Below are 23340 nucleotides of genomic sequence, written 5' to 3'. Positions count from 1 at the left end.
TTTATCACTGCCCTCAAAATAAAATATTTCAGAATGTCAAGGATATAAAAAAAAAATACAACTGCCAAACTAAACATCATCTTGTTGGGGGCACCTTTGCCAACTCTTTTCAGAAACTTTTAGAATGGTGTAATAGACTCATTCGATCAGGTGGTGATTACTTTGAATAAAAATATAGCAATTTTTGAAATCCTTCACTTCGTGTTCTTTTATGGTACCAATCCAGGAACTACTGCCACACCTTTTGTGTGTGTGTGTGTGTGTTTTATTATTGTAAGTAACTGGAATGGAAACCTTGGGCAGCTCTAACTTCAGACAAACCTTAATATACAGAAATTACCAGAGGCAATATGGGAGAAAATCAATTTTCTGAATAAGAGAGAAAAACAATCATATGTTACTAATACTTACGATGGTGATCTTGGTTCTACCGTACTGACAACTAGAATATTCTGAAAAATTAATAGCAAGGTTACAACTTTGCATAATGCTTTATTTAAAAACTTAAGTAAAATACTAATTAAATCAACCAAAATTATATTTCATATTTCACAGAATATGAAATAATTATCATTATAAAAGCACCTATAAGCAAATTCACTGGCAGCAAATGATGTCAACAAGTATGTATCTCTTTCATCTACTCAACCTTCAATCCCAGAATAGCCATGAATAGCTATTCAGGGATTGAAGAATATATTCCTAATGAATAGCCAGAGTCAGTTCATTCAGAAAATATGGTCGAACCAGCATAAAAGAGAATCGGTGCAATAGCAGAGCTTACTACATCGGTAGGAGGGGAAGGTTTTGATGATATGACTACTGAAGCCCTCATGGATAGCACAGTTGATAGAATTGCTCTCCTCCCAACACTGGGTGGAAAAGACCTGAGTTCGAAACCCATCGATGACGGGAGGAAATATTTATGGGTCTTTTTCACAACGTGGCTGAATTAGTCGGGCTCAGGCGAGAGTAGCATGGTTTTCCCCTCCTGGAATCTCGGGTTTTCGTTTTTCTAACTTTATGCTCAGGCATAAAGTTAGCCAAGCAATTAGAATCTTATTTTTTGAATGCAGATTCTTGAATGAAAGGAACCCAAAGTTGAAAAGGGAGCTTCAAAAAATGCTTAGTTCCATACAATGAAATTCACAAATGTTTATCAAGCCAAAGCAAACAAGCCCAGATTACTGATTGATTTTTTAAAGAGCATAGAAGATACACGAAATCTAGAATGGTGTATGTTTGTTAGCTTTTGGAATGTAATCCCCTTTTTGTAGTTTTTCTTATTCCCATAGTATAACACAGTTTTGCACAACACAACAATTTATAGGAACCTAACTACCACGTTATACGAGGGTTATCTGCATATATATGTAACAATAACAACAACTTGTAGTGAAAAATCAGAATGGCTAAAAAAATAAAGAAAAAATATATTGCACTAGTTTATGGATCTGGATCCCTGCTAGTAACAGCAGAAATATCCAGCAACCATAATGAAATATAGACAAATAGATTAGATAAGAGTGTGAGTAGGTGCACTGACCTCTCAGGTGTAGTTACAATGTAAAAAATTAAGTGCCTGAAAAATAAAAGCAGATTACATAAAATTAAACAAAATATATAAATGGTACTTAATGCTATAGATCCTAAGATTTTAACTACGTCATCAGGGGTCGGCAGCCAAATCAAAGGAAATACAGTCAGTCCTCATATAGCACAATAGTTGTGTTCCTAGAAACCCTCGTGCAATGCAAAATCGTGCAGTATAAACAACAGGCCCTATGGAAAAAACAGGGTTATGTGCCGACCACCCAAGACTGAACACACATTTGTAACCAAAACATTACCAAACACAATAAATAATCGTAATAAAATACGTATTTTATTATAACTATTACGTAATAAAATATTGCTAATGCTTTTGCTTCTATCATAAGCAAATTTGTTCTTTGTTTGATTTTCTATCCAAACAGATGACAGCCATTCCATCTCTTTGAATTCTTTGTGCCTTGGTCTAATGGATTTTTATTACACTTTGAGTTGTTCCTGCTATGAAAGTTGATTTCATTTAGGCCTGTAGCACGTGCAATATCACATGGACTTTCATTTCGCTCAAAGTATTTCACAATTTCATATTTTTTCTCTATCGACAGAGGCGGACTGGCCATAAGCCTTACGGGGGAAACCCCGGTGGGCCGGAGGCCAGTGTGATTTTGGCCATAAATGCTAGTATGAGGCCGCAACAAATTTTACCTGGTAAGAATATTTGACCCAGTCCACCTCTGTCTATCCATAAAATAATAAAAACAATTTCCAGTTGCATTTCTGCTAGTGGAATCTATTACAAACGAGTACTAAACTTGATCTAATTGCATTTGCGATGATACCGATAGCTGGAATTGTGCGGGTTTTTACGTTATTTTGGTGAAATGTGTTTCCCCTTCACGGATATAAAAAACAAATACATTTTCAAAATCTTCTCATGTTGCGTTCAGTTGGGGCAATTCCGCATTCGACTGTCATTTCTTTTTCTTTTAAAAAAAAAGGCGAATTGTGCATAAGCGAATTCAGTTCGTGTTATATACAATATCGTTCCCCTATTTATAAATAGTGTATGATCGAATTCATGTAGTGTAAACATGTGTTATATGAGGACTGACTGTACAACAAGAAGTAAGGCCTCTATTTCTGTTATGATGTACACGTAGCAGACAGAAAAAGTGAGACGTGTACATCATAGCCAACCCGACAGAGACCAAAAAGAAAAGGAATAAAAGACTAAACAAATAATAATAAATAAAAGTAAAATGCAAAATTAAGCAGAAATTAATACCAATTAAAGAAAGACTGAATGAATAGCAAAACAGCCCTACTTCAATTTTAACAAAGAAAGTGTAATTTAAAGACAAAAGGATATACTCTGAATATGACAACTTATTGATGAGCCTGGCAGGAGACAGTGAGGTGCAAGAGGTGATGGCAGGTGCCAGACTTGACAGTAAGTTGTCATATTCTGACTATATCCTTTTGTCTTTAAATTACACTTTCTTTGTTAAAATTGAAGTAAGGATGTTTTGTTATTCATTCAATTTTTCTTTAATTGGTATTAATTTCTGCTTAATTTTGCATTTTACTTTTATTTATTATTACTTGTTTAGTTTTTTATTCCTTTTCTTTTTGGTCTCTGTCAGGTTGGCTATGATGCATATGTCTGCTCACTTTTTCTGTGTTACATATATATCATAACAGAAACAGAGGCCTTACTTCTTGCTGTATTTCCTTTGGTTTTGGTTGCTGGCCCTTGATGACATAGTTAAAATCTTAGGATCTATAGCATTAAGTACCATTTATATATTTTGTTTAATTTTATGTAATCTGCTTTTATTTTTCAGGCACTTTTTAATTTTTTCCACTGTGACTACACCTGACAGGTCAGCACCCCTACTCATACACTTATCTAATCTATTTGTCTATTATATTATATATATGGTATAATAGTAATAGACATATCTATTCTAAATACAGACATATTTAGAATAGATATTCATGAAGCATTATAGACCTGGGGTACTACTATATACAGTAGAATAAACCCAAAGACCATAAAAAAAAATGTAGATAAGTAGGTAATGAATGTGGCAAAGGGAGAGCAGGTAGTCTAATAAAACCAGAAGTCAAAATCATGGAATAAAACAAAGGTACCTGTAAAATAAAGATTAAAAAAAAAAAAAAAAAAAAAAAAACACATTAAATGTACCTGATGCTGCAAATTTGATTTTAACATCATCTTCTTCAAGGGTCAGCCGTCAAAACCAAGGGAAATGCAGCAAGAAGTAAGGTCTCTGTTTCAAACATGAAATATAGGCACGTGGTAGATACAAAGAAACCAAGGTATAGATTGAGTGTACGGTCAGTTCTGCTATAATGCAGTACATGTGTTCCTAAAAATCTCCGCATTATGGTATGTCATGCATTAAAAATAATAGGGCTTATGGGAAAAACAGGAATAGGGCAGAGCACTCAAAAAAAAAAAAAAAAAGTAGTCTGGTAAGTAAAACACTAAAAAAATTGCTAACACAGGTTTAAAGATCTTAAATTTAGACTATAAGGCATTTAGGGCTGAAGCCTCAAGCTATGGAAAAGTCTAGACTATGTATAAATATAGTGCAAAAGCATCAATAATACATAGCCAAATCTGAATTAACAGAATGTTAGCAAAAGGGCATCGTTTTAAGTTATATCTCATATTGTGAATACCTTAACAACGAGTTGCCATGATATTGCACTACCTTGAATAAGTAACATTCTGTTAATTTGCTAACATTCTGTTAATTCAGATTTGGCTATGTATTATTGATGCTTTTGCACTATATTTATACATAGTCTAGACTTTTCCATAGCTTGAGGCTTCAGCCCTAAACACTTTACAGTCTAAACACATCATACACCATCAGGCATCTCTCATATTGTGGAGTTATACTTCATAATTGTTTTGCCATCATTGCATCACTTGGGTACCTACCCACCCACCGAAGAAGGGCCAAATAGCCCTGAAACAGCACCAGGAGGAGCCTGATGATGTCCGGAGTTTCCAAGAATAGGTAACAACAGCCTTCTCCACTGGGGAAGCGTTGCCTATTCGAGGAGTTGATGAGTGGTGTGAGTTGAAGGAGTTACTGTCCCTTTCATTCTTCTACATCGTTTCTTTTCCTCTTCCACTCCTACTATTACTTTCCCTCTACCTTTTTGCTTTTCTAAGTCTAATAGGGACAAGTGGATAGTCGAGTTATTATCCCACACATATACAAAATAACTCTGAAACGGTGCCATCTGGGTGGTGGTATCCATGTGAGAATAAGTAACATTAGTCTTCTCCTCAGGTGAAGCGTTACTTATTCGAAGTAGTGCAATATCATGGCAACTTGAAGTGAAAGTTTAAGTTATATCTCATATTGTGAATACCTTCACAACCAGTTGTGAAGGTATTCACAATATGAGATATAACTTAAAACAATGCCCTTTTGCTAACATTCTGTTAATTCAGATTTGGCTATGTATTATTGATGCTTTTGAACTATACTTATGCATCTTAAATTTCTAATAAATAAATATTACAGTATATATAGAATTTTACCTTGACAAGATATGAAGTTTGATTGATTTTTTTTCTGTTCATTGACATTTTCTTTTTTTTTTTTTTTTTAAATTGTAAAATTATATTTAAAACAGTAAAAAAAGATAAGAAAAATTAAAAAAGATAACAAAAAGATAAAACTACATTAATTATATAATGAGTGTATATAATGGAGCAGTGAGTGAACAGTCTATGCCATTATATGTAAAAACTAATAAAAACAAATTAGGTGTGTTTGAATATAACTGAATGTACCTGAATGGCAAATTGTAGAAAGAAATTAACTCACTGAGATTGGAAACAATCATGCGTACTTAGTGATCCCTGCACATTTGGAGGGATCACTAAGTAATTAGTTAAAATAGTATTATGTGTGTGTGTGTTCGCGCACACACACACACACACAGAGAGAGAGAGAGAAACAGCCTACCTTACTTCATAATTCCATCCACTCCACAAACACTGACTAATCTACCCCATTTTGCATCAACATTATTTTCTATAGTGATAATGTCAGAAATATTATCCAACAACAGAACTTTGTAAAGTTTCTGAACCTCTACAAGTATGAAATAGAAAAATTAGAACACCCTTCCTCCATATTCTAAAGGACTTATTTATTCACAGGGAACGAGAGCAAACCAAAACCAATCAAACAAGTAATCATGCATGCCAAACACATGCAGTTGAGTTTTCTTCAACCAAAATTTGTGCTTGTAATATAATGCTTTGCACAGTTTTTACTCATGTTTAATTATGTTTCTGTGATATAGTAAGTTTCCCTCAAACTTCTTTGCCATTTAAAAACATATGAAATGAAATATCTAATTTATTACCTACATCAAAATTTATTTATTGTGAGTGTTATTTATAAACATATTTATACTGATTATGTATCCATTATATGGTAATGGCTGTACAATGAAAACTTAGCAGAAATTTATATTTGAAAAATAGCTTAAACTTGACTGAAATTCATAAAAAAAAAAAAAAAAAAAAAAAAAACCCAGTTTCTTACAAAAATGTAGACAGACTTTTTCCCAAATTTTACAAATTTATAAAAGTTACAGATGAGTAATGCCCTTTAACTTTAAAAGTCCTTTTAAAAAAAGTTACCCTTCTTCCAAGGCATTTATGTACGAATTGTTTTCTTCTACTCCCTTCATCAAACTAGAATTTGAAGAAATCCATAATTTGCTATTTATAATATGCAATGCTAGGTGGAGAAATTTTTCACAGATTTAATTACCATGAATAATGTTAACAAAATATTTAAAAAAATTACTTTATATTTATCTGCTAAATAACCATAAACATGTTCAGAGTGAGCCACTTGGAAAGATCTACATTTTAACCTCATCACAATGAAAGGAATTTTTAAGCTTTTTCAAATTGTTTCATACCTTCCACCTTCACATTTGAAAGAAGTGGGCAGGAAGCCACAGCACCTCCAAATTTTTAATCTTCAATAGAGGCAAACTAACCTTTAAACTAGAAGCAATTTAATTCATAACACACACAGAAAGGACAATGAGATTCCACTCTACTACTCTTCTTCCAGGACAGAATTGAGATCAATATGGTTCAAAGATAAAATAACTATGAAGAAATTTAACATTAAACATGATTATAGGCAATTCAGATAGCATTTACTAAAATTTTACAAACCTTTTCTAAACCTCTCATAAATTTATCTGTACGTTTATAGTGCTGCCTTGGATTGAGAACTAATTCGCACAATCTTTGTATTGTAAAAGGTGCACTATAAAAGAAAACAAAGTATTACATTATATTCAATTTTCTACTAGAAGAGTAAAAGAAAGAAAATGTTTAATTTTTAATTTGTACAGAATAAGTTCACAACTTGAAAATACTTTCAAATAATGTATTCAATTAAGTATTCTAATGGAAACACATACTGAATTTTATTAAAGTGAACTTTAAAATTCATATCATTAATTTTCAAACAGAAACAAGTCACAGTTGCTTTTTCAAAAGCAGTGTGTACATTACCTAACAACGTCTGGTAATGTACACACTGCATTACATTTCAGGTTAGTAAATTGTGGTTATTTTTGTTTTAACAGAAATAACTACAATAGCATTGATAATCCAAATTAATTGGGACCGGGAGTAGTTAGGACTTCCGATTTGTTCGGATTTTCAAACTTATCAAAAATACTGTTTTGGAGACTACAAAAACAGGTTTAGTAAGTTTAGAAATAAACACTAAGTTGTACTTATGTATATTTATTCACAGGTAACAAAACAAATGGAACTTCCAGAAACAATAACACATATGTGTAGGCCTTTAACAGAAATAATTTTGTTTGCTGTAGCATTTTCGAACATTGTTTCTTTGCTGCCAGATCGCTCACTCTTTTCAGCAAGAGTAGTTGAGTTGGACAGCATTTAATTTGTTGCTCATACCTAGCCCTCATGGGTAAGCACAACTGGTAGAATCACCATCTTCCCCATCCTGAGCATAAAAGACCCGAGTTTGAGTCCTGTTGACGATGGGAGGAATTTTTATGGGTCTTTCACAATATGGCTCAGTTAGTTGGTCATTCTCCTGGAACTTGGGTTTTTCACCCAGCAAGCAGAAAATCGACCACAGAACATGCAATTTACAGACAGTATCCATGGAGCAATATGGCCTTAGTCACTGATGCTCCCAGAACCCAACTACAACAACAGCAACAAACAGTATATTCGAGGGATAGGTCATTAGCTGTTCTCAAAGTTTTTTTTTTTTTTGCACCACCATCTGGATCAAGTTTTGATGCGAACTTTAAAATTTTTTCCTTGTTTTTAATTTCTGTTATGATTGACTTTCCAACCTCAAAAAACCTTGCTAACAAAGATCCTTTGAAAGGCTATTTAAAATCTCAATCTTCGATTTAACTGTTAAAAATTTCTTCCTTTTAAAAGATGAAGAGGAAGACCATAACTAAAAGAAAACTCTGTAAATGTTCAGAATCTCTTCATTTCTATATTTGAACTTTGTAAACTTTTTACCCCATATCTCACTTGCGCAAATTGTGTTAGTTGCAATTTCTGCATGCTGTTCTTTGTTATTGATTGACACGTTTTTTTTTTTTTTGATTGTAAAATATAAAAAAGTCAGCAAACAGAAATATCAGATTACAAAGTGTGTTGAATAACAGATTACAAAGTGTTATGTTTAGTTAGTACTGTACGTACATTAATTAAGCTATATACATAAGTGTAAATTTATTTTTATTTTGCTAACCTGTGGTTAACATTCTTCTGATTTTCATATATTGTTTACTTTTGTTAAATGATAAGGTAAAATAAAAGTATAAATTTGCACTTAATATCTTCATTTTATGACTTGTGGATAATATTCCTCCGATTTTCACTTATTATAATTGCCGTTTAATAGAAAACAAAATTCAATTCACAAACATGATCACAATAACCGGCACTCACTGTAATTATTTTATGACATCAGCATAAAAAATAAATAAATGCTGGCTCGTTCAGATTATTGACGTTCGGATTTTCAATGCTCTACTGTATACCCATTATGAATATATCTTATTTTCATAGTGCTTGTTCTATCACTAGCTATAAAAAATATTTAAATCCACAAAACATTGTTCTGTGTTAGATGCTTCTAAATGTTGTAGTATAAAATTTACTCAGGTGAGTTTTTTTTAAATTATTTATTTATAACAATACATCTTATTTATAACAATACACAAATTATCTTTTAGATTTAGAATTTATAGCGTAACCAACAAGAAAAATAATCACAGAATCATCATATGCAACTGCATTATTAATAAGAATTGTGAATCTGAGAAAAAAAGTACATTTATGTTATGAAAGTTAAGCTAATTAAAAGGTAACTTTTCTGAAATGTATTTTTAACAGTGATATGAAAAAAAAAAAAGAAAAAAAAATGAAAATCAATGAGTATAAATAGTGTTTGAAGGCTTAACTGTTTTTTTTTTTTTAACTAATGAAGTTATGCATGTGATATCCTATCAGTAGAATGTCTATGGAAGAAATGAACACCAGAAAATAAAAGTGAGAAATATTCAAAAGCAGCCACACTATAATCACTTCAATTTTAAAACAGAAAATTGTGAAGAGGGAAGTGCATAATTTGCATTTTTTTGCAAAAAAATAATTTGCAAAAAGATAAAAATTTTTTTTTATCTACTACTTTTTTTTTTTTTTTTTTTTTTTGGCCAGTGCAACAAAAGCCTGTAGCTTCCTTGCATTATATCAGTGGTCTCCAAAGTTGGGTGAGCACAGGATAATCCACAATAAATCAATATTTATTAATTATGAAAACTAGTTTTTAGAAATGTAATTGAAAATAAAAATTATAAATAAATGTTTTTTTAATACTTCAATATGCGGCTTTGTTTGATCATGCCATCAATCATGCACATTCAAGTATATGCATTTTGTAACTGAACTTCAATTTGATTTTGTATTTTTTTTTATTTGTGATCTTTTAAAATTATATGTGATTTTATAAATGTGATTTTAGATATAATGCCTTCCATGTAAATTATTTGTAAATAAAAAAATAAATAAATTTATATATTTAATTTTTTATTATGGGGTGCACGCTGGTCCTTTTAAGTAAAATAAGGGTGCATGACCAAAAAAAGTTTAGAGACCACTGCACTATATGGCTGATACTAAAAAGAGTTTTGGTTGATTTATTGTATCATCTTAAAACTGAAGTACGTTGGCCTGGTCCAAAGCTGACAATCCAGTTTATCATTACAGTTTATGATCTGAAAAGTTTTAAATAAGCAATTATTTAAATTATTCACAATGAGAAAGCTGTTTCAATTAACTGCTTAATCTTCAAAAATCAAAATTTATTGTATAACATTTTAAAAGTTGGCTTATTCATAATGCAGTTTATTACTATTAAGTATCATGTATCAATATCATGAAGCAAGCTTCAGAGAGGTGACTTTGCAGTAGCAATCCCAGGTGCTTAATGGTTATTCCACTAAACATTTGACACACTATAACTGAGGAGGGTGAAGGAATAAAACTAAGAAATAAGCATTTCAAATCAAAGTGCCAGTAACTTGTAAGCTGCTATAACTAGTGAATTAATGTTAATCCTAAAAACAATTATTCTCAAAGGTAATTGAGGATTGTTTTTAATTATTTACAATTTTTTAATATACCATTTGTTTGAAGAAGAACATTATACAGGTTTCTTAAGTATGAATTAAAGAATGACACTTTCCATGTGATTCAATTTTAATTTAGTTTATTGGTAACGCATCAGAAGTTGTACACAGAATTTAAACTAGGACAGGCAATTTTGGGATCTCATCTTCACACAAAATGGGTTCTAAAATTAATGAATGACTTATAAGTTTTAAATAAGCAATTATTTAAAACTTATTTAATAATTATATAATAAAACATCTGACCTTTGAATTTCAAGCTGTCGGCCTCAACTACACACGGAAGTAACTTATTCCAGTGATTTACTACAACTAATTGGCTAAAAGAAAGTTTCCTATAATCCAGTCTATACTTAGTTCCTAGCAATTTGAATATATAGTTCAAGTATAATTTATAACAGAAAATTTCACCTTGATTCATTTTACCACTCCTCTCATGGCCTTATAAACCTCAATGAATACATCAATTGAGCACTTTATTTCACAGCAGAAGCCATGCATAGGCCCACAATGCTTTGAATGCTGGTACATGTACCCAGCACCCTAGACCAGGGTTTCCCAACCTGTGTACTGGAGCACATTAGTGTGCCGTGAGTATGCTTCAAGTGTCGCATGGAAAATGCAAATAAAAAAAAATTAATATATACATTTTATAATAAAAATTAATTCTAACAAAAAAATTGTTTATTTACACTACGCCAATCCGAGTGCCTTCCAGCAGTCAATGTGACATCACGCTTTGATTCCTAGTACTAGATCTGTTCGCCTATACTACACAAATAATAAGTATATTATTAAATATACTCAACAGAAATAACTTCCCGTTTATGAATATATGAGTATAGTAGTGACTGTAGTGTCCAAAGTCAAACCTGAAAAGCTCATATAAGTTTGCATATAAAAGAACAATAGCAATTGTTCTTCTAAAGAAAAAGGGACTTACCATTAATAGCTAATTCCAGGCTTTTTTTTAAAAAAAAAAACTGAAAAATACTAATAGCTCTAAACCTCCAATAAGCAAAGTGGTTTTGTTGCACTAGATGATGAGAGTCATCTGCCACTAAGTATTGCCAGGTGACAGAGAAGGTAGCACTTAGAGTCATCTGCCACTAAGTATTGCCAGGTGACAGAGAAGGTAGCATTTCTTGTGATGTAGATGCCATACCTTGACCCCCTGCTATGCATGTCCAGTATACTAGGTGCAGTATTTCACACCTTGCACATAGGGAATATATCCAGGATTACTAACAGTGCCAAGGTGCAAGTTGAGGATTTCATTGTTGCAGAATCACCACACTTCAGTCCACCCGACTTGCAAATGAGATACGAATATCAGTTCCATCAGTGTTTTAGACTCTTAGGTAGCAAGTCCTAGCCTATCATACTTGGAGGAATGCTTGTGATAAGCCTCAGAACTGATTATACCTGTTAGCTATCCTCAAAATTTTTTTCTCAGAGAACCTTTTATTTCTATTGTTTCTCATTTTATCAGTGTTATCTCTCTAAACTATTTGAGTCTTATGTGATGACCTTTTTATTATTGCAACTAACAAGATCTGTAGAATTTTCTGTTATATAAAAAAAAACTTTGTAAAAGAATAAGAGAAGTTTACCTCAATATGATATGTAGAACACTTCCATATGATACTCTTCAGAAATTAAAACGAATAAAACATTAATGGAAAATGATTACAGTAAAAAATAAATAAATTGAAAACAATTAAAAAATCAACTGAACACAAAAAATAATTAAAATTAATTTTAAAAAGTTTAACATAAATATTAAAAAAATATTTAATATTTATGTTAAAAAATACTAAAAAAAAATTGATTTTTTAATTGTTTTCAATTTATTTTTTTTACCGTAATCATTTTGCATTAATATTTGATTTGTTGACGTACAAGTTAGTGCAATCGCATCATTTCTGTATGTAGCCAACTACTGAAGTAGTTATAAATTGGCATTATTAAGTATATCTCATATCGTGAATACCTTCACAACGAGTTGCCATGATATTGCACTACCTCGAATAAGTAACGCTTCACTGTAGGAGAAGACTACTGTTACTTATTCTCTGTGAATACCATCACCCATATGGCACCGTTTCAGAGCTTATTGGCTCCTCATCAGTGGGTGGGTAGGTACCCTGGTGTTGCAATGATGACAATCCAGTTGCAAAGTATAACTCCACAAAATAAGTAACAATAGTCTTCTACGGTGAAGTGTTACTTATTCGAGGTAGTGCAATATCCTGGCAACTCGTGAATGTATTCACAATATGATATATACTTAATGATGCCAATTTATAACTACTTAAGTAGTTGGCTATGTACAGAAATGATGCAATTGCACTAACTTGTACACCAGTTAACTCCCTACGTAACCAGATGTTCTAGCCCTAAACTATTCTGTTTTATTCATTTTAATTTCTGGAGAATATCATACAGAAGTGTTCTACATCATATTGAGGTAACCTTCTCTTATTCTTTTACAAACATTGATATCAACATAGAGCATATTGAACATCATAGCTCTAGTTTATACTATCAAAGTATAAAAAAGACAAACTAAATTCAATTTGATGTTATATTCCTAGTTATTTAACGTATGAATTTAAAATTTAAGCAAGAAACATTAATGAGGGTCTGCAAAGATGGATATGAAAAGTACACATACTGCCTGAACTAAAAGGGTGTAAAGGATAGCAAAAAAAAGAAATGAAGTAGTAACGAAAAAGGTGAAAGAATGTTAAAATCCTAGTACGATTACGAATTAAGAAAATTAATGGCATAATTAACAAGCCAATAGAAAGAAATGGGACTGTGGAAAAAGAAAATAAATAAAATTACAAAGGTGTATAACTGTATTCAGATATGAGTGGATAATTTTAGAAAGAAGGTCAAATACAGGGATGGCAAATATGCAAAATCTGAAGACAGTTAAAAAGAAAAAAATTGATACATGGCCAGGCATTTCATCAGGAGACTACTTCTGACTATGTATCAGGAACTGCATTTCCAAACTTGTCCATAGTACAAAAAAAAAGGGGAAAATTACAAAAGTAAAGTCTGTCTTAATACTATCGGACAAAATAATCCCTACGCAGTGTAAATTAAAGTTTAAAAAATATATCTAGTTAATGTATTTATTATCATTTATTTAGATTTTCTTTGATCTTTATTTAGATCCTCTCTTTGATCTTCTCTGGCTTAAAATCTCTCTACCTCATTGTGTCAAATTCATTTGTTGTCTCTACCATTCTCCCAACTCCACTAATCACTTGGAGCTCTTTGACTTCCTCTCTTTGCAACTTGACTTTCTCCAGTCCAACTTTCCTAACAGTGAGGTAATTTTCCTTGGTGATTTTAATGTTCACAACTCCAGCTGGTTTCCGTTTTCTAGTCACACCGACCCAGCTGGTCAAGATGCTGAGGCTTTTGCAATTACTAATGATCTTGCACAGATTGTTCATTTACCTACAAGAATACAGGACAATCCTAATCATCTACCCCAGGGGCTCACATCTGGTGAGTATGAGCTTGGCACACCCAGGGTCCTCAGCTGGATATCATCATTCTTCTCTTTCTTGGTGATTCCTTTCTACTTCTGACTTTTTTTATTCTCTCTCTCTCTCTCTCTCTCTCTCTCTCTCTCTCTCTCTCTCTCTCTCAGGGTAACTCGGAAATTTTGTTTCGGCTAGTGCAGCATAAGCCTCAGGCTTCCTTGCACCATATGGCTAATAATAATAATACAGCCAATACGCTTGATCTTTTTCTCACAAACAACCCTTCTAAGTACACGGTCGAAGTGAGAGGTCCTTTAGGCACTTCAGATCACAACTTGGTGATTGTCTCTTCTCCAATGGAACCTTTATCTCATGGCTATTCCCAACCTCGTGTTGTTTGGCATTACAAGAATGCAAAATGGGATGACCTGCGAGACTTCTTTTCTTCTTTTCCTTGATCAGATTACTGTTTCAAAAGTTCTGATGTTAACGTTTGCTCAGATCGCGTCAGTGAAATTATTCTTGCAGGAATGGAATCCTTTATCCCACACTCCACTTTAAAATCTCGTCCTTTATCTAAACCTTGGTTTTCCAATAAATGTGCTAAGGCTGTTCAAGAGAAGAATGTTGCATATCGTAATTGGCTTGTTTCTAATTCTTCAGTTTCATTTTCTGCCTACACCAAAGCTCGCAACAATTGTAAAGCAGTTATTATCCAGTCCAAACTAGAGTTTGAACAGGCTAAGAGTAGAAAACTTGCTTCTTGCCCTAATGGTAGCCGAGCATTCTGGTCTCTTGCCAAAGCTATTGGCCGCAACTTTTGCCCATCTCTGCTCCCACCTCTGTCCAAACCGGATGGTTCTGTTGTCACTTCAGCCAAGGATAAAGCTGACCTGCTAGCATCCCATTTTTCTTTCAACTCATACATTAACGATCTTGGTAAAACACCTCCCACTATTCCCAACATGCTGCATTCAATGCCTCCTGTGGTCTTCCGTCAAAAGGATGTCAGAAGGATTTTTACGAATCTTGATGCTAAGAAAGCTCCAGGTCCTGATGGTATTTCTCCACTTGTTCTCAAAACCTGTGCTTCTGAACTTACTCCTATTCTTTGACGCCTTTTTTTACTTTCTTATTCCAAAGGTAGTAGTAGTAGTAGTGGCATGTGATGCAAGAAAGCATGTGTATGAGCTTATGCAGCATCAGCCAAAAAAAAAAAAAAAAAAAAAAAATCACACCATTCCCTCCAAATGCCTGTCCAGTTCCTCCTTAAATTTATTCAACCTATCAACTTCCACAACGACAGATGGAAGTTTGTTCCAGCAATTAAGCACCCGCTGGCTAAAGGCAAATTTCCGCACATCTATTCTAAATCTGTCTTTTCTTAATTTGAATTTATGCCCACTTAGGTTCATAATCTGAACAAGTGGAAGGATCCCATCAGAATTCAGCGTGCTCAACCCATTCAAGGCCAGAAGGTGTTTTTCCTTCTGCTTGGAAATTTGCTCATATCCAGCCAGTTCCTAAAAAGGGTGACAGATCCCTTCCATCCAATTATCATCCCATTGCAATTACTTCTACTCTTTCTAAAATAATGGAGAAATCGATTAACCGCCAAATTTTAAACTACCTAGAAACCTTCCGTCTGATCAACGATCGCCAGTATGGATTCCATCAGTGTCGATCCACTGGTGATATTCTGGCTTATGTTACCCATTTATGGACTAATTCAATTCATGGAAAGGTTCGGTGAAACACAAGTAGTTGCTCTTGACATCTCAAAGGCTTTCGATCGTGTTTAGCATAAAGGTCTTCTAAATAAGCTTCCATCTTATGGTTTACCAACTGTTTTTAGTAATTGGTTATCCAGTTTTCTCTCTGATCGCTCACTGAGGGTGATGGTAGATGGCTCTTTGTCTTCTAACTTCTCCACTAATGCCGGTGTCCCCCAAGGTTCAGTTCTTCCCTCCACTCTTTTCCTCTTGTATATTAATGACCTTCTTCCATTGACTGGAAATCCTATCCATAGTTTTGCCGATGATAGCACATTGCATTCCACTTTCCATTTTGAGAAACCTTGTCCTGCTCAATCAGCTTCAACTTCTCAAAAATCTGCTACCAATTCCTTAAATGCCGATCTTCAGGTAATTCTCCAGTGGGGCAAAGACAACTTAGTTGATTTCAACCCTTCTAAAACTCAGTCTTCTCTTATATCTCGCAAAAAGGATTCTTCTGCTCCTATGCTTATCTTTAGTGACACTCCGATTTCTAGGCAAAATGATATATCTCTTTTGGGGATTACCCTGACTTCTAATCTCTCTTGGCACAAGCACATTACAAATATTGCTTCCTCTGCATCTAAAAAACTTGGTTTTCTCTTTCGCTCTCGGCGTTACTTTTCTTCCAAACAGCTGCTTACTCTGTATAAATCGCAAATCCGCCCTGCCATGGAATATTGTTCCCACATCTTGGGTGGTGCCCCCAAAACCTCTCTCAGGCTTCTTGATTCCATTCAAAAGAGGGCAGTTAGGTTAATTAATGACTCATCTCTAACAGAGTCTCTCCACTCGCTTTCTCATAGATGCACTGTTTCTGCTGCATGCCTCTTTTACAGATACTTCCATGGGCACTGTTCTTCTGAATTGGCTTCTATAATTCCCGCTCTCTCTTTCAAAACAGTCCGAACACGTGCCGCCACCAGCCAACATCCATTTACTGTCCAACTTCAAACCCACAGAACCAACTTTTCATCTTCCTCATTTATTCATTCAACTGCCGTTTTCTGGAACAACCTTCCTTCATATGTATTTCCTGAAAATTACAATCTACAGAAGTTCAAGTCCAATGTCAACAAATATCTTCTTTCGTCTTCTCAACCTCCAATCCAAGCACGGTACTAAGTACTATAGGCTCTAACACCTCTCGTGTTTAGGGTTTACATAAAAAAAAAAAAAAAAAAAAGATGAAATCAACCAGTGCTGCTTCTTTATAAAAGCTGACCATGTATCAAGAACTGCATTTCCAAACTTGTCCATAGTACAAGAAAAGGGGAAAATTACAAAAGTAAAGCCTGTCTTAATACTATCGGAAAAATATATCTAGTTAATGTATTTATTATCATTTATTTAGATGAAATCAACCAGTGCTGCTTTATAAAAGCTCACATGCTATGGCTTCTAACAAGAATACATCAGTTTACAGCTAGGGCAATCTTCTGGTGTTCATAGGACCTAGGTACCCTTCATTCTGAGGGCTCACTGCATTATATCAAACATATTAAATTGTGGTAGAGCTAATTTTTTGTTTTTAAAGAAATCTGAAAGCATTTCTATAAAATCGGTTTTGAAGTTATTTCCAAAATACTTATTCTAGCACTAACTTACTCACAATCAAACTTTGATGACATTGTTAATGATTTTGCTAACAGACAAAACCAAAGAAAGAATTTATCTTAGAAATATGTGTTTAAAATTTAGGCTTTAGAATTTTATTGCTGGAATAAAATCATTAAATAGTATTTGAATTATATGTTTTCTGGATCCTTGTTTTTTTCATAGGTTCCAGGCACAGTAACTAAAGTGCCTAATGGAAAAAATAGTCCTGTTTGCAGATGTCACCAATTTGGTTGTTAGTGCTGCACATCAGAGAGTAGGAAGTTTGTTGAGAATGTAGAAAAAATTTTAATACAAAATCCATCTTTCTGCTGGAATAGCACTTAGAAACATTTCTTACATATTGAGTTAGACATCATACCTTTGCTTGATTTGTCTGTTCCTTCCACTTTAAAGTGAAAGGAAGTGCAAAGTGAATGTTAGGAAAAAATTATAGGAGTTTAGGCTGCTGATAACTCAGATTCAAAAAAATAAAATAAAATAAATAAATAAATAGGGGCAGATTTTAGATGGTACAGACATCACAAAGATCAGAGCTGGAACCACATATATTTGTGAAATGAATTAGGAAAGTTCAGGAAATTTAATTCTTTTTACAGATAAATTTGATCTGTTAGTTTGACTATTCACAATACATTGAAGTGATTCAAATAAAAGTTAAGGGAGAACATAATTGTATGAACTGATGATACTTTAAATTATAATGTCCAGAGAGCCAGATATACCCAGCTCCTTAACATAATGGCCAAGAGAGGTGTAAGAGTTTACTTTTGCAGCCTAAAAAAAAAAAAGTCGTGAATCTAGGATCCTAAAATCATTTTGCACTGGGATCCCCCCACAAAGTTTGCTACATTAATAATATCACAAAAATGGTTCACAACACCTATAAAGAATACCACTCTGATCAACCAAACTGCAAAGGCACTTTTACATGCTAAGTAATATGCTTAACATATGAATTTTTCAAGTTAATTGATTATTTTCACTTTAGACTGAATACCTTTGGAAAGAATCCAATGCTTCTAGTATTTTGGTCCTCATGACTTCAAATTTAAATGTTTCCACATTAGGAAGAGGAGGAAGGTTGTCTGTTGGGCAATTTTCATTAAAATCATTCAAAACAAGTTCTAGTTTCCTTCGAATCAAAGGCTTCAGTTTAGACCATGGAAACCTATAAAATAGATAACAAAAATGTTTATAAACTTTTTCAGAGTTTATGAATAATTAGATTATATGGGTACATTTAAGTCTCACATTTTAATTGCTCTATTACTCTTTTAAGTTTTACAAAGTGTTAAGCATCACTCTGTGGTATAGCTTCCAAAGTGAAGTGAAACATTTAATGTTTTACTTTACTTTACTTTGGAACATTTCTTATATTGGTAATTTGAAAGAACTACACAACTAATGATAAGTTCTCACTACAATCTGCTTGCAAGTTTACTATAACAACTTTTGCTTGAAGCATATCTTCAAAATTCCCTGACATCACTTTCCTCTGCTGGCCAGTTGAGTTATACAAAACTTGTTGCCTTCCCATATTTTTTAATACTACTCAGCTTTATAACAATAATGGAATGAATCAGTAACACTGAAAACCCATTTCTTTCTAAGTATTTGGCCAGAAACAAAACTTTAAATACCTAAAAAGACAGAATAGTCTTTTGTATTACAAATTTACTTCGTAGACCATACTGCTATGTTAAATATTTAGTTTTAATAGCAAAATGGAAAAATATGTTGTCTTTACATTTATCAAAACTCATTTTGCCAAGACAACTTTAAAAAGGAACATTTCAAAATGGATATCTTAAATAAATATTATTTATTAAATATCTATAATGCATTAGGGCTTATGCCTCAGGCTGCGAGAAAGTTAGACTAAGTACAAGTTAGTGCAAATGCATCATATTAGTACACAGTCAATTCTAGATTAGCAAATTATTTGCAAAAGCGACATCATTTAAGTCATATCTCATATTGTGAATACCTTCACAACGAGTTGCCATGACATTGCACTACTTCGAATAAGTAACGCTTCACCTAAAGGAGAAGACTATTGTTACTTATTCTCAGTGGATATCACCACCCAGATGGCACCGTTTCAGAGAATAAGTAACAATAGTCTTCTGCTTTAGGTGAAGCGTTACTTATTCGAAGTAGTGTAATGTCGTGGCAACTCGTTGTGAAGGTATTCACAATATGAGATATGACTTAAACAATGCCACTTTTGCAAATAATTTGCTAATCTAGAATTGGCTGTGCACTAATATAATGCATTTGTACTAACTTGTACATAGTCTAACTTTCTCGCAGCCTGAGGCATAAGCCCTAATGCATTAGTCTTAATTCATCTTATACACCAATTCAGGCATCTCTCATATTGTGGAGTTATACTTCATAACTGTTTTGCTATCATTACATCACTCACGAAGAAGGGCCAAATAGTCCTGAAACGGTGCCATCTGAGGAGGGGCCTGATGGCCGCTGAGTTTCCTCGAATAGGTAACAACAATCTTCTCTACTGGGGAAGCATTGCCTATTCAAGGAATATATGAGTTTGAGTGTGAGTCGAAGGAGCAACTGTCCCTTTCTTCCTTCTACGGCATTTCCTTCCTCTATCTCTCCTACTATCACCTTCCTACATCTTTATCTCTTTTCTAAGTCTAATAGGGATAGTATGAGGGTAACCGAGAACTTTATCCCATACCATATTTCAAAACGGTGCCATCTGGGTGTATCCACTAAGAATAAGTAACAATAGTCTTCTCCTTTAGGTGAAGCGTTACTTATTCGAAGTAGTGCAATGTCATGGCAACTCACTGTGAAGGTGTTCACAATATGAGATATGACTAAAACGATGCTGCTTTTGCAAATAATTTGCTAATCTAGAATTGGCTGTGTACTAATATGATGCATTTGCACTAACTTTTACATTATTAAATATCTTAAACCAGTAAAACACAACTGTGAGACAGATCATAAGTCTGTTATATTTATAAAGTTATAACATTTTGGAACATTCAAAAATAAATATACCATGTGCAGACCATGCCTTAAACTCTAGCAGAAGGTTTATCTAAGTGTTTAAGTCTTAAAATACTTTGCTACATTTTAAGGAATGTGAATCCTCTTAAAGGGTTATAGTTCTGATTAGAAAGTATGTGGATTCAATAAGAGTATGCACTGAATAAAGTACTTCTGAGTGACATAATTAGACTGCTGTAATATAAAGGAGTGAAACAACAACAGAGATTACAAGGCCTGCTAGAGGTCGTCATGAGACAAGCAAATTAGGGTTACTAAATGCAAAAATAGGCACATATATTATTATTATTATTAATAGCCATATGGTGCAAGGAAGCCTGAGGCTTATGCTGCACCAGGAAAAAAAAAAATTCCCATGTTACCCTGAGAGAGAGAGAGAGAGAGAGAGAGAGAGAGAGAGAGAGAGAGAGAAAAGTAGAAGAGAATCACCAAGAAAATGAAGAATGATGATATCCAGCTCAGGACCCTGGGTGTGCCAAGCCCATACTCACCAGATGTGAGCCCCCGGGGTTAATATACTTGCATGTACACCAATGCTAGGAGCATAGTAAACAAATTTGATGAATTTGAGGTACTGGTGAAGTCATCAAATGTGGACATTGTAGAGATACAGGAGACATGGTGTCACTGTCCACACATTTGCTAAACCAGAATTTAGTTTCCAGCAGAATGGGTCATTTTCTTAGTGAAATTGAAATCAAGCCAATAGGTATACTCACATTGTATCACCAGTCTTTGCAATTCTTGAAAGATAATCTTCTAAAATTGGTGATATCTGACTGGAACTCTTTTCAAAATCTGTGAAAAGGAAAATATTTAAAGTGTGCATCTGTTAACTAATATTAATAATAAAAATATAGTTATTAATTGCAGCATATGGGTAATACAAAATATGGGTAATACAAAATGTAAATATAATTAATACAAATCAACTTGTTTGCTAGCACAAGGGCCTTCTTATAAATGCCAGCTAGTCATATAGGAATTAAAGTTCAATTACATAAAATATATAATTTGATAGATATGTAATAGCTACCTAAAAACAGATATGAACATGAACCAACAACTGAGGCAAAAACACAATATCCAGTTCTGTAAAAGTATTAGTAAGTAGCAAATAATACAAGGAAATAAGCTTATGCAGCGGCGTCAGGGGAAAAAAAAAAAAAAAAAAATCCCAGATCACAATGTTCTTCCCCTTTCTTGAATTTATTTAAACTACCTACTTCCAACAAAAACAGATGGAAGTTTGTTCTAACAAGCAACCACTCGCTGGCTGAAGGTAAACCTCCACACATCTATCCTGCAGCTATTCTCAATTTATGCTCCCCTCATATGTGCAGTTTGAGCAAAGGGAAGAATGCCATAAACTTCAGCTTGCTCAATCCATTCAAAGCCTTAAACACCCCCAAACAGATCACCTTACGGGTGCCTAGTCTCCAGATCCCACAATTAGCAGAACTGAAGCCTTTCTTAGTAAGAACACCCTTTGCTTGCCTCACCAATCTCATTGCCCTTCTCCACACCCATTTCAACATATCCATATCCTTCTTAAAGTGCAAAGAAACAAAAATATGAGTAATACAAAATGTAAATATAATTAATACAAATCAACTTGTTTGCTAGCACAAGGGCCTTCTTATAAATGCCGGCTAGTCACATAGGAATTAAAGTTCAATTACATAAAATATATAATTTGAAAGATGCTTTGTAATAATTAATAACATTAATTATTACAAAGAAAATAAATCAGAATTATTTACATCAATACAGCCCAATACTAGAATATTAATTAAAGTAGCTTTATAAATTAATTCTATGAATCAAGCCTGCACAGCTATAGTATGTAGTACGATACTGTAATGTTATAAGCTGATAATGAGAAATAATATGGAAATCTGAAATCCAAATTATGCCACATTTATAAGAAAAAAATAAAACCATGTCTAATGATAAAATTCAAAACACATTCTAAAAAAATCACTTTCAAAATGCAGGATCCAATATGGAACTATCAAGGTGTAATAACACAGAAATGAAATTGCTTTAATGACATTTCCTCTTTGGTTTGGTCATCATCAAACTTGTGGGGGGTTACAAAAAATGTAACCCCCCACTTCACTGGTGATGGAATCTCCCAATAAAACTAATCAGTTTTTATTGGCTATTTTAATAAGCATGTGCACACAGAGCAGTATGTACTTGACTATTCTGTTTTTGAGCCTGATCTGAGGTGCATCATCTGGCAGAGAGTAGATATGTTGATACTTGTCACTATGCTATATATGCATTGGGTCAGCTTATCGCTTTGTGTAAGGAGCACCAGGCTGGGAAAGCTAATTATCAAAGAATCAGTGGTCTTGGTTATTAACAACAATTCCATGATCTGAAAACCTCTTCTCCATGCTATAAATCAATTACAACTGTCCAAAACAGATTTATAAAGTTTAAATCACAACTTTATTGTACTTTACTGTGTACTTGGAGCTGAAATCTTCACCCTGTTCAACCAATAAATGAACAAACATCTGAAACACCCTTTTGTGATTTGGACTTCTAGTATACATATCTTAATTTCTTTACATAGTCTCACATAATGAATTTTCCCACTTACATTGATGATAAATTAGGGAACAACTCGCCCCATAATATCAGAAAAAGAAACCATAGATTTGGGAATTCCAAAATTCATAAATCTAGACTGGATGTGATTTTATGGATGTACAGCTGTCTAATTTATTACAAAAAAAGATATAACATCAATGTTGATTTCAAAACCACATTTAAAATAAAACTGCAGTGTAACCTAAAATCTTGATTTTTTTTTTTTTTTTTTTTTGTTTTTAGGAGCATTAGCAACTAAGGCCATATTGCTCTTGGGATATGCGGTGGCCAGTCCCTGACCTTTCTAATCAAGAAGCGTGTGCTACACACTGCTGCTCCTGCCCACCTGGCTACAGAGGCACCCTAAAATCTTGAACTATTCTGCAGAATGTATAGTATAATAAAATCAGCTTCTGAAGTGCTCCAGTTTGGCAATAAAATTGAGAATTTAGGTACAT

The 23340-nt window shown here is 33.4% G+C and overlaps 1 protein-coding gene across 2 annotated transcripts in view; it reads right to left on the bottom strand.

Annotated features, from left to right (window-relative positions):
* Positions 1–23340, bottom strand: part of LOC150090147 (uncharacterized) — a 105188-nt gene that overhangs the window by 57267 nt on the left and 24581 nt on the right. For both annotated transcript variants that reach the window (XM_090368970.1, XM_090368969.1), the window contains 4 exons: positions 20998–21076; positions 18231–18401; positions 6806–6899; positions 412–452 (listed from right to left, as the gene is read on the bottom strand). In XM_090368970.1, coding sequence (XP_090225096.1) covers positions 412–452; positions 6806–6899; positions 18231–18401; positions 20998–21076 — 385 coding nt within the window. The remainder of the gene's footprint in view (positions 1–411; positions 453–6805; positions 6900–18230; positions 18402–20997; positions 21077–23340) is intronic.

Source organism: Mastigoproctus giganteus, chromosome 2, assembly GCF_048544385.1.
Source record: "Mastigoproctus giganteus isolate SK-2022 chromosome 2, ASM4854438v1, whole genome shotgun sequence".
Classification (NCBI taxonomy): domain Eukaryota; kingdom Metazoa; phylum Arthropoda; class Arachnida; order Uropygi; family Thelyphonidae; genus Mastigoproctus; species Mastigoproctus giganteus.
Note: the sequence above shows the minus strand (reverse complement) of the source record. Positions and strands in the feature narration are given on the sequence as shown.